The sequence below is a fragment of the Momordica charantia genome (assembly GCF_013281855.1).
Source record: "Momordica charantia cultivar OHB3-1 chromosome 3 unlocalized genomic scaffold, Mcharantia_2.0 BLBB01000003.1, whole genome shotgun sequence".
Lineage (NCBI taxonomy): Eukaryota > Viridiplantae > Streptophyta > Magnoliopsida > Cucurbitales > Cucurbitaceae > Momordica > Momordica charantia.
The window spans coordinates 15,737,066-15,749,191 of NW_028275161.1; the positions used below are offsets into that span (position 1 = coordinate 15,737,066).

Genomic DNA, 12,126 nt, shown 5'->3' on the forward strand with positions numbered 1-12,126 from the left:
TACCATAACCTTTTTATTATGTTAAATTGGACCTTTGACTTAATAATTACATAAATTGTTAAAAAAAACCAAAATATTCTAAAAAGAAACTTGGTATGAATTATGAAATTGACCGAGCTTCGTTGGTGAAATTTACTTGATAGTTATTTTTGTGCGTAAAACTTTATTTTTGGAGGAAATTGATTTTTGGTAAACTTCTTTCTTAAAATTAACGAGTATATATATATTGAAAAACTCATTAATTTTAAGAAAAAAATTTAAGCAAGATAAAACTTGAAAGTATTATTCAAATTTGAGTCCATTTAGAATAAAAATTGATTAAACTTCCCAAATTTAGGGGTAATTTAAAATCTTCCCATTGAAATATTATAGATAATAAACAAATAAAGCAAAAAACTGCTGGCTGTGGGGTTCGAACCCACGCGCACTTATGTGCAGAAGATCTTAAGTCTTCCCCCTTAACCTCTCGGGCAAACCAGCCAATTTATTGTTATTGAATAATTTTAAATATATTATTCACTAGATATTAATAGAGAGCATAAATAGGCCCTGTTCCCGCCAACTTTTTTTCTCTGTTCATAATCGTTGGCAATTGTTGCACTTCGAATTTGGATTCTGCAATTTCTCCGTCGTCCTCAGAGGTGCTGTAATGGCCTCCATTTCCGGGACGCAGATGGGCAGGGCTAACTGTCCCTTCTACTCCAAGGTCGGGGCCTGCCGCCATGGCGATCAGTGTTCCCGGTTGCACCCCAAGCCTCTCATAAGCCCCACACTCTTGCTTTCTAATATGTACCAGAGACTTGATACGATTAGCCCTGGTGTCGACGCGCGCGGAAATCCGATCGACCCTCGTAAGATCCAGCGCCATTTTGAGGTGATTTATTTTCCTTTTCGATCTTTTAATGTGTTCGGAAGTATAAATTTTTGTTATGAATCTTGACATTTTGGGGGCCAATCTTGATTCGGACTCAATTTTATTTTGCCCTAGTGTTAGAGATTGTCTAATTTGGTTGATATTTAAGCGATCGTGTAATTTTGAATAGAGCTAGATAATACTCTCCTCTGTTACCCTGTTGCGGCATGTTCGTGGTGTGGTAATGAATTCTTGTATAGAAAAATGTTCTCCAAATATTACAAGAACCAAAATGAAAAGTGTTCCCATTATTTCTTTTGGAGGGCTTTGGTTCTTGATCTTGTGTTTTGATTCTTTTTGCTGGTAGAAAAATTGTCGCCTAATTGTTGATTTGTGCACATTTTAGGAGTTCTATGAAGATATATTCGAGGAAATGAGCAAGTACGGTGAGATTGAGAGTTTGAATGTCTGTGACAACCTAGGTGACCACATGGTAAAAACTGTCTTCTCCCTCTGTTTATGTTCCATATTTTTGCATTTGTTATATGTTATTTCATTTGGTTAGGTGGGTAATGTTTATGTTCAATATCGAGAGGAGGGGCAAGCCGCAAATGCTCTTCAGAATCTTAGGGACAGATATTATGGTGGTTAGTTGGAGTTCCGTTTTCTTTTATGTATAATATGATCTGCTTTTACCATGTTTGCATAATTTTTATACAGCTTTCAATCTTGAATTTGGATGCGTAATTTCTGCAGGACTTCTAATTAGAGTCGACTTCTCTACAGTGACAGACTTTATAGTAGCCGCTTGTAGACGATACGAAGAGAACATGTGTAATTTTGGTCCCTATTGTAATTTCATGCATCTGAAGAGGATAAGTTGGTATGCATATTTCCTTCACTTTCCCTTTTATGTAGTGTCTTTATATTGACTCTGAATTGCTACTTCTGCTACGTGCACTTCATTTTGGGGAGCTGAGGAGCAGACTGTTTAGGACCAGGAGCCACAGCCTCGATAGGCATCGGAATTATGAACAACGCTCTTATGGTAGACATGGTCATAGTCGGAGGTATGATGACCGAGATGCTTATCATGAAAGCCGGAGCAGGAGGAGTAGGAGTAGTACAAGCCCAGGTCGTAGAAGAAGCAGAAGTCGTAGTCTGCGGGGAAGGAGGAACCGAAGTCCAGTTAGAGAAGGGAGCGGAGAGAGGCGAGCTAGATTTGAGCAGTGGAACAGGGAAGGAGGACAGCAAGCAAATCATAACAATGCCAATTTTGATGGAAGTAAAAGTAGTCATTAATTAGACCAGTTAGGATGAATGCAAGTCAGACTTGTAGCTATGAGCAGCAGCAGCAGCCGTTTCTGATCTGTTTACTAAAACTTTTATTCAGGTATGGTTTCTTTTGTTTGCTACTACATAGGCTTCTGTTGGAGGACTTGCATTTCATTAATTAAAATTTCAGTATTACTCATATCCAAACGTCTTAGTTGTTTTCCAGACTTTTCTTGGCCTTTTCTTTAGCTCTTTAAGAGTAGAAACAACAAAATTTTTAAATTGCTTCGATCCAGTTACTCTTCTGAGTTGTTAGGTGTGTAACTCAATCGGGTTGGATTAGGTTGATCAATTTTTTCGGATTATAAAAGATTTTAAACCTATACTATTCGCCCTATCGGCTCGTCATTGTCCCTCTAAAATTGCTCCATTTTCTCCACTTATCCATTTAACAAGTTTGTGATTCTCGTTTTATATAGATGACACTCCTATTTTGAGTGAATATATGAGTGAATCAAAATATATATATCAAAATCATGTTTGAAAAGTAGCATTACTAAAGTAAATCATTACTATATCATTTGATGAAGAATAGAGATATCAAAATATATATATGCTGACATACATGTATACTATATGTAATGTTTTAAATTCAATATCTAACTTGTAATATGAAGTTGAGATGGCCGAGTTGGTCTAAGGCGCCAGATTAAGGTTCTGGTCCGAAAGGGCGTGGGTTCAAATCCCACTCTCAACATATCATATCAATTTTTCCAATTTGCATTTTCTTTATTTATTTAATAAAATTCCCATCTCCTTCCTATTGGGTTGACGGCCCATTTTCATTCTAAAAAATTGGTCATATTTTTCTTTTTATTTTAAAAATATTTTCATTATTATACCATATTTATTTATTTTAAATTTATAGATATATATTTATAATATTTTTTTATACACTATCCAATTGTCAAAATATAAAGAACTTTTTGCATTTTCTTTATTTATTTAATAAAATTCCCATCTCCTTCCTATTGGGTTGACGGCCCATTTTCATTCTAAAAAATTGGTCATATTTTTCTTTTTATTTTAAATATTTTTCATTATTATACCATATTTATTTATTTTAAATTTATAGATATATATTTATAATATTTTTTATACACTATCCAATTGTCAAAATAAAAGAACTTTTTGCATTTTCTTTATTTATTTAATAAAATTCCCATCTCCTTCCTATTGGGTTGACGGCCCATTTCATTCTAAAAAAGGTCATATTTTCTTTTTATTTAAAATATTTTTCATTATATACCATATTTATTTATTTTAAATTTATAGATATATATTTATAATATTTTTTTATACACTATCCAATTGTCAAAATATAAAGAATTTAAAAGTTTCAAATGAAAATAAAAGATTTAAATTCAAACCTACAATTGATGATTATTAGTACCTTTATTCGACTCCACAACCTTTTATCGGGAATATATACCTAAACCAACTGAACTATGATCAAGCAAGCTTACATAGAATAATATTTATTAAGCAAGAAGAAAAATGAGAAGATTGATATTGTAAATAAAATACACGCCGTAGCCATCAACCTAGGAATTGATATCTTATTTGTTTTTTCGACAATCAAATGTAGCATGGTTTCTTACTTTATATATATAACACTCCTATTTTAAGTGAAAATACGAGCGAATCAGTACATACCTACCTATAAAAACGAGTTTGAAAAGCAGCCTTGCTTAACTAAATAAATAACTAAACTTGTTGAAGATTTTTGTCTTGATAAAATAACTAGGTTTGCTGAAGCATTTAATTACATATTATTTCCTATTAATAATTCATAAAAAACTTTTTAAAGACCAACTCTCTAATAAGCATTTATTTGGTTCTCACTTTACACAGATGACTCTCCTCTTTCATTTTGAGTGAATAAATATATCAAAGACATTGAAAAGTAGTATTGTTATCACGATTCTTATGATAAAAGAACAAAGTTCTTAAGTAAATACGACAATTTTTCGAACAATATAATTTATTTTCCAAGAAAAAAACTAGGATTTCTCAAACATGGCTATGACCGAATATTAGCGTCATGAGAGTAGCAAGTGGATAAAGATAACTCTATTAGGTCACAGCGGGCATAGCTCAACAATAATTGACATATATCTCAAACTAAAAAATTGTGAGTTCGATCCCCATCCCCACATGTTGTACAAAAATAAAAAGATAGCTCTATTAGAAAATGTTATCTTTTTATTTTTATTTTTAAGGCTAGATGCTTTTTTGAAATATAGCTACTAGACGTTGAGGTTAGTCCAATGTCCAAATATCTAAGTCAATTTCAGATAGAATTGCGCATACATGACTCAGTGGAGTCATGATGTATGTAGAGGGGTCAGGAGAGCAAATCTTTCTATTATGAGACAGTCATTAGTTGATTACTAAGGTTGTTGAGTGGTTTCTAATTAATTATATCTAGAAGCTATCTTCAGTTTGGCCGACCTATTTGGTACCACTCTGATCGAACTTGATAGACCGACCACTAGAACGACCTACATTCACTTTTACCTATGGACGGTGATGAATTTAATATATGTTTGACTATCCGATCATATAATATGATATATTCTTATCTCATCACGTAGTAGGTCATATTTTTACCCCCAACAATGGAAGGATTTCTATTACTAAGAAAAATTGAAAAATGAAAATTAATAAATCATCCCCTCTGCTATACAGTCTCCGCTATGCTAATTATCATCAAATTAGCTTACAACACGGTAAAAACGACGTCGTCTCCTGCTCAGTAACGGCCTTCTGGGGCAAAGGAAAAAGTTTCTGGACCCTAATGCCCCCAGTTTCTCCTCCCTGTTTAAGCCTGTGCGCCAACATTAACCAATTACAATCCGCATATTTATTAAAGATAAAAGAGAATAACTCAAAATAAAAGATAAAAGTAAAAATTTTGTATTTATAAATATATAAAAATATGATCGTATTAATGTAAAATTGATGGTTAAAAATAATGAATAATCTATGAAGTCAATTTTCTTTAATTTTTAACTTAAATATGTATGAGATTACACATCTAGAAAGTTTATGATTTAATTTTTGAAAAATAAATTGTTATCAAAATAAAAAAAATTTTGATAAAGAAACTTAGTAATTCATCATATCATAGAGTAACTTACCATATCTATCAATAAGTTAGTAATTATTGTTATCTAAAAATAATAATAATCTCAAATATACATACCCGTTGTATATATTTTACTATTTTAATATGTATTCATAATATCAAAGTTGAGATGATTGAATTGGTTTAAGATGTTACATTAATGTTTTAATGTTTTGATCGAGAGTATGGTTGAAATCCTATTTTTAACACTAAAATAAAAATAAAATAAAAAGCACTAAAAATTTTTAATTTTAATTTTATATATAAATAATAATAATTAATTTATAAAACAAAGTTGAGATGGCCGAGTTGGTCTAAGGCGCCAGATTAAGGTTCTGGTCCGAAAGGGCGTGGGTTCAAATCCCACTCTCAACATATTAATTTTTTCAATTTCTATTTTCTTTATTGGTTTAGTAATTTCCATCTCTTCCTATTGGGTTGAAGGCCCAATGGCCCATGTACTTTGTACGGCCCATTTTCGTTCTAAAAACTTGATTATATTTATTTATTTTTATTTTCAAATACTTTTCATTATTATATAAATTTCCTTTATTTTAAATTTTATATATTTTTTAATATAATTTTTTTTTTTGTTTTGTTTACTATCGAATGATCAAAATTCTAAAATTTTAGAAGTTTTTCAAATGAAAATAGTTTAATAACATAAAAGATATGAACATAAAAATCAATAATTTATTTTGTTTACTATTTGTTATAAGGGGGAATATATTAAACTATTTACATATAAAGATAATTTAACAAGAAAATAGAATTATGGGGTACTTACGAGTTATGAAACTTCACCATTAATAAAAACATCTAATTTTTATTATTATTTCTTTTTTCACTATTATTTCTGCTATTATTTCATTTTAAAATTAAGCAGTATTATTTATTAGACTAGAAGATATTTTACAACATTTGTAGTATAAAAAAAATATTTAGGGCAAAATACATTTTTGGTCACTGAGAGGTGTCTATTTGGTCCCTGAAGTTTCAAAATGAATAATTTTTGTAGTTGTCTACTTGGTCCCTAAAGTTTCAAAATGAACTTGGTCTTTAAGATTTAAATTAGGTGTCAACTTGGTCCCTGAAGTTTTCAAATGAATACTGTTGGTCCCTGAAATTTGAGAAATAGTTCTAAATGATCCCAATTTTTTTTACTGTTAATTAACTCATATTAAAATGACGTGTCAAATTATATTAATTAAATAATATATGTGTAGGTGATGGTACTCTCTCTTCTCCTCATCTCTTTCTCCCTCTTCTCCTACCCTTTTCCGGCGACCACCACGTCTTTACTGTCACCGTCCGTCATTCATAGCGGACATATATTATTTAATAATATAATTTGTCACATCAGGAACTACAATAAACAATTTAATTGCAATTTGCCACGTCATTTTAATATTGGTTAATAACAGTAAAAAAAATTAGGGATCATTTATAATTATTTCTCAAACTTCAGGGACCAAAAGTGTTCAGTTTAAAACTTCAGGGACTAAATTAGACACTTACCTCAAATCTGAGGGACCAAAAGTATACATTTTGAAACTTCAGGAACTAAGTAGACACCTACCTCAAACCTCATGAACTAAAAATGTATTTTGCTCAAATATTTATTATTAGGAACTCGAACATAATTTAATAGTTGAGGCCTGATAGACCTATATAGTTCAAGATTGAAACTCATAGTTATTATTTGTAACCATATTAACAAAATAAGAATAGAGGGCTAGTTAATAATGTAAATAAAATATGTGGCGTAAAACCCTTACTATTTATCATATTCAAGATATCATTATATGATCCTTGTTATTTAATTTTTACTTTTTTTTTATATCAATTTGAGTATAGCCCATCTGATTAATATTGTTTACAATGTTTCGATTTAAAGGTTGTGAGTTTAAATCTTCGAAAAAAAAAATTTTTTATTTTCAAATTTTATTTATCAAGATAAAATTTTTCTTTTGAAATTTTATTTATCAAGATTGCAATTTAAATACGAGAGATATTGATTAAAACTCTCTTACAAAAATTCTCCTTAAAAGAGTATTTTTTTTAGAATTCATGTTTCATAAATGTCTAAATTTGTCATTATTTATAATTTTTTTTTAACAGACATTATTTATACTTTTAGATTTCAAGTTTTAAAAGGAATTTTTATTACCAAATATCATCATTTATGATTCTCCTACCCTATTTATTGAGATTTTAGTTTATACTTTCTTAATAATTTGATTTTCATTAAGGTAAATATATTATTAATAATTAAAATTTAAAAGTTTCAAATAATTTTTTTTTGTAACTTCAAATTTCAAAATTTTTTTAATTAAGATAATATATTTTCTTAATAAAATAAAGAATTGATGCCATGAATTTCTCTCTATTAACCCATTTTCTTTCCATTTAGTTTGTGGACAAATATCATTCTTTTTGGATTCTATATTTTATATACCTTTTTTCCGGAAAGAATCACTATGTTTGTTTTCCCACAAAAACTATTATTGGATTTATTCATTGTTCTGTAAATGATATATATATATATATATATATAATTCATAATGTATGATGCCTTGAATCTTGCGGTTGTGGTAAGTGGTCAACAAATGGGACTAACCTATCTATGCCTATAAATTAAGAGATAAATTGCATGCACATGAACGCGAATTTGATTGTTCGTCATCACACAAATAGCTCAAACATTTACTCACTTGAGCATCAGAATTGCACTTCTCATACTGTAACCCTCCTCTCAAGTCTCACCTGATCGAAATTCAGATGTTACTGGAATAAAATGTTGAGTTGATATGTCACTGTTATAAATAAATTTTTTGAATTATTGTTACACTTTACTAACGGCATGGATGTCTATAAACTCTAATTAAATTAGGAACGAAAATGATCGGAAAAAAAAAGAAAACGAAGGATAAGGACGATAATTAAGATTTTAAAAGAATAAAGATTAAATTAAAACTAGTATTATTAAGGTAGGAAAACTGAAACCTGAGCATTTTACTTTTTATTATATTTATAATTATTTTTTTAATTTAAAATCTCATTTTGATCTCTTAACTGGTAAAGATGTTTTATTTTGGTCTCTCAATATTTAAAATAATTTTATTATGATTCATAAATTTTAAAATCTATTTCGATTATTCAACTTTCGAAAAGTAACTATTTTGATATTTATTATTATTATTATTATTTTACAACCATTGATTAGTAGAAGATATGACTTAAAAAAATGTAAACCAAACCTCTTTGGAAGGTTGTCCTAAAAGCTCAAGGAAATTTCCAAGGGAGACCTTCCCATTTTGTATTTTTAAAATTGTGTAGAAATTTTTATAACAGCGGATCAAAGTTTTATATTTCTTGTTCTAATTTTCAATTTTTTTTTTTGAAAACATAAAAATATTATCTTACCATTGTTGACTTATCAAACTCATAATAAATATAAAAAATAAATATAACATAAAAAAATTTGAATATTTAACTTAAAAGAATAAATTTTCATATAAAAAATTTACATTTTAACTTAGAATTTTAGAGACTGAAAAACAAGAAATAATTATTAATTATGTTTATGTTTCTTAAAAAAATTTAAGAAGCAAGAAAAAGTTGTTAAACACATTTTTAATTTTACTTAAAAAATAAGAAATTGAAACGGAAATAATTGATTTGTATATTTTCAGAGATAAATATATATTTTCTCAAATAATTTTCCACGCACTGTAAACCAAGGACCCAAGCTAATGATTATGTTTTTTCAAAGGTTAAAACTATTTTGGTTGATGTATTTTTAGTTTATTTTGATCTATTTATTTTTAAAAGATTAATCTTGGTCTCTATATTTTGAATTTTAGTTGATTTTAGTCTCTGTATTTTTAAAATATTTGTTTTGATCCCTCTAACAATTTCAACGTATACTACCTCAATAATGAGTGTATTTATTGAAATGTAATCATGACTCTATATTTAAGTGATTTTTGTTGTGTATAATTTGTGTGAAAAGTTTGAAAATAAAGACTACAATAGCTACTTTTTTAAAGTACAAGGACCGAAATGAATATTTAAAAATTATAGGGACTAATTAAAATAGATAAAAATTGAAAACAAATGAAATAATTAAAATGAACAAAAATTGAAAACAAATGAACTAAAATGAACATTTTAAAAGTAGGACAAACAAAGCTAAAATATTTTAACATTTTTAATGAGATGAACATTTTTCTTTAGTTTTAAATTTTGAGAAATAACCCTAATCGGTTCTACATTAAAAAAAACACTTGGGTATTTTATTTCATTTTAAAACAATAAATCTAAGTTACTTTTTATAATTTTATGGAATATATATAGAGAATATTACTGGGCTTTCCGAGAATAATTGGAGGGGTTGTTTAGGGATTGGAAATTATAACCTATCATTAGAATAGAAATATCTTAATTACTAAACTATGTTCGTTTTTATTAATATTATTTATTTGCCTACTTTTACAAACTTTAATATCTAAATTTGTATGAACATCAAGACGTAAACTCATATTATACAAATTTATGCCTATAAGTCACATTTTATGCTACATACGTTTTTTTTAGTACATTTGATGCTACATACCTACTTTCACAAAAATAGCCGTTTTTCAGTTTTGGATTACAATCCAAGGGAAAATGAAAATTTTCTCATTGCCCGTTAAATTACTCCGTGGGAGGAATGATTCTTGTCAAACAAAGAAGGCTACATCAAGTTAATCGATAGGGGTTGATCGCCAACATGAATTAACAGTTAACTACGATAATTAGTACTTGCTTTTGAACAAAAGGTCATGAGTTCAAATCTCCCACCTTCACTTTGAACGGAAGAAAAAAAAGAAAAGAAAGAAGAAGAAAAGATATAGCAAGTTGAACGAAGAAATAATTGATGTAGAATTACTTTCTATTAGACAAAATCAACAAAGCTTTTTAAAGGAATGACCTATTAGATATCAAATAAAAAAAAAATACTTAGACTCATTAACTATAATAAGCATCTCGTACCCATCACCATTAAATATTTAACAATAAGATAAATAAATGAAAAAATAAATATTTTTTCAAAAAATAAGGAAAGACTAATTCCTCGATGTGAAACCAAATTTTGTCCTCATCACCTTTGAAAATGGATAAAACTTGGTTCCTCGCTAGCAAGAAGGAACATTATCCTTACCATAAGAGAGAAATGCAAAAACAAAAATATCTTTTATAAAATAATGGATGGTTAAATTTATAAGCTTTATCCCTTATCAATTTTACAACTCATTATAATAAGGTTGGTCCTTACACTTAAAAGAGTTTAAGTATTTTTTGAAATTTATTAAAGACAAATTAATCTTAAAAAAATACTACAAATTTATCAAACATTTAAGGACAAAGTATTTTACATGTGAAAATATTTGTAATTCAATGAATTTGAACAAGAAGGAAGCCATTCAAATCATATGAGATCGTAATTCAAATCCACACAACATTTATTAAAAAAATAAGTTATGGTTTTAGTTTGGAGAGGATGGCGGAATGTCCATAGGATAGCTGCCCAAAACCCTGAAAAAGGAAGTGCATTCCTGCAACTCCGCCATGGCCTCTTGAGCTCTCAAATCCGCCATTGACGCCTCGAAGTCCGCGTAGAACATGTACTCAAACCGCTTCACCGCCGCCACCAGACGGATCGGACAGCTCCGGTGCGGCCTCGTCTCGATCTTCGTCAACCTAATGTTCCTCGCCGCGAACGCCGCCAGCACCTCGAACAGCGCCGTCGTGCCTTTCTCCAGCGCGAACGCGATGCTCGTCTTGAACGCCCGATCTGGATCGACCAGATCTGGATATGGATCTCGCGCCAGCACCACGAATCGCGTCACGTTTCTCGAATCGTCCTGGATTCGTCCGCGAGGATCTCGAGGCCGTAGAGCTCGGCGGCGCGTGCGCTCGCGATCGCGGCCGTGTCGCGGAGCTTGTTGAGGGCTATTTGCTCCGCCGCGCCGGCGGTGTCGCTGACGGCCTCACGCGCGGCGTTGAGGCCGAGTTTGGTGAGCGATTGCTCGCACTGAGCTAGGGCTTGGGGATGAGAGATGACTCGGGTTACCGATTCTTGGCGGACGCCTGGTAAGGCCAAGAGGCAATGGTGAACCGGTATTTGCACCTCGCCGATTATGTGGAGGTTATGGCGGAGGAGGAGATCGTAGTTCCGATGAATCGATCCGCCGAGGGAGTTTTCGACGGGGAGAACTGCTCGATCGGCGATGTGATCCTCCACCGATTCAAACGCCGCCTCGAATTCAGCGCAGGGGACGGTTTCGCAGTTAGGATAGGCTTTGCCGGCGGCGGCTTCGGAATAGGCGCCGGGAACGCCTTGGTAAGCGACGTGAGGCTTCGGACCGTCCATTGGAGCGGGAGAGTGGTCAAGCTCTGTGTGCGAGGGTTTCTGTTCACGGCGGCGGCCAGAAAATGACGACGGAGGCGACGGCGGAGCGCTCGATTTGCTGCTCTTGGGATACAACCTGGTTTGGCAGGGAAGAACAGTCACAGAGATGGCTCTTTTTATTCAGGGAAATTACCGAACCATTTAATTTAAGGTAAAATTTTGTTTAATACGGTTAATTTATTATTATTTTTTATGGCTAAATCACATTCATTATCTGAGATGGTTGTTACGATTAAAACTATACATTTTAAAAATTAATCTGCCCAGCTGAGCTAAGTAACTATAAATTTTTAATACATGGATCCAACTCGTAACCTTAGATATGTCAATTATGTCAATTACAGTTGAGAT

General features: G+C 31.1%; 1 protein-coding gene, 3 non-coding genes and 1 pseudogene across 4 annotated transcripts; 3 read left to right on the forward strand and 2 right to left on the reverse strand.

Moving 5' to 3' along the window:
- Positions 1 to 397: 397 nt before the first annotated feature.
- Positions 398 to 480, reverse strand: TRNAL-UAA (transfer RNA leucine (anticodon UAA)). The gene has a single exon. It is a non-coding gene; the product is annotated as a tRNA-Leu (tRNA).
- Positions 481 to 649: 169 nt separating this feature from the next.
- On the forward strand, positions 650 to 2,183 carry LOC111020554 (splicing factor U2af small subunit B-like). The gene is made up of 5 exons (XM_088121936.1): positions 650 to 874; positions 1,260 to 1,346; positions 1,419 to 1,500; positions 1,610 to 1,738; positions 1,800 to 2,183. The coding sequence occupies exons 1-5, from the start codon at positions 650 to 652 to the stop codon at positions 2,153 to 2,155; spliced, it is 879 nt and encodes a 292-aa protein (XP_087978062.1). The 3' UTR covers positions 2,156 to 2,183.
- Positions 2,184 to 2,804: 621 nt separating this feature from the next.
- On the forward strand, positions 2,805 to 2,885 carry TRNAL-AAG (transfer RNA leucine (anticodon AAG)). The gene has a single exon. It is a non-coding gene; the product is annotated as a tRNA-Leu (tRNA).
- Positions 2,886 to 5,612: 2,727 nt separating this feature from the next.
- On the forward strand, positions 5,613 to 5,693 carry TRNAL-AAG (transfer RNA leucine (anticodon AAG)). Its single transcript has one exon. It is a non-coding gene; the product is annotated as a tRNA-Leu (tRNA).
- Positions 5,694 to 10,688: 4,995 nt separating this feature from the next.
- Positions 10,689 to 11,922, reverse strand: LOC148212464 (arogenate dehydratase 3 pseudogene; annotated as a pseudogene).
- Between the last annotated feature and the right edge of the window lie 204 nt (positions 11,923 to 12,126).

Bases quoted from the DNA above. Each gene is read 5' to 3' on its own strand.
- LOC111020554 (XM_088121936.1), top strand. From the start codon at position 650: ATGGCCTCCATTTCCGGGACGCAGATGGGCAGGGCTAACTGTCCCTTC. The intron at 1,347-1,418 runs GTAAAAACTGTC...TCATTTGGTTAG, and splicing joins ACAACCTAGGTGACCACATG to GTGGGTAATGTTTATGTTCA. The intron at 1,501-1,609 runs GTTAGTTGGAGT...TAATTTCTGCAG, and splicing joins TAGGGACAGATATTATGGTG to GACTTCTAATTAGAGTCGAC.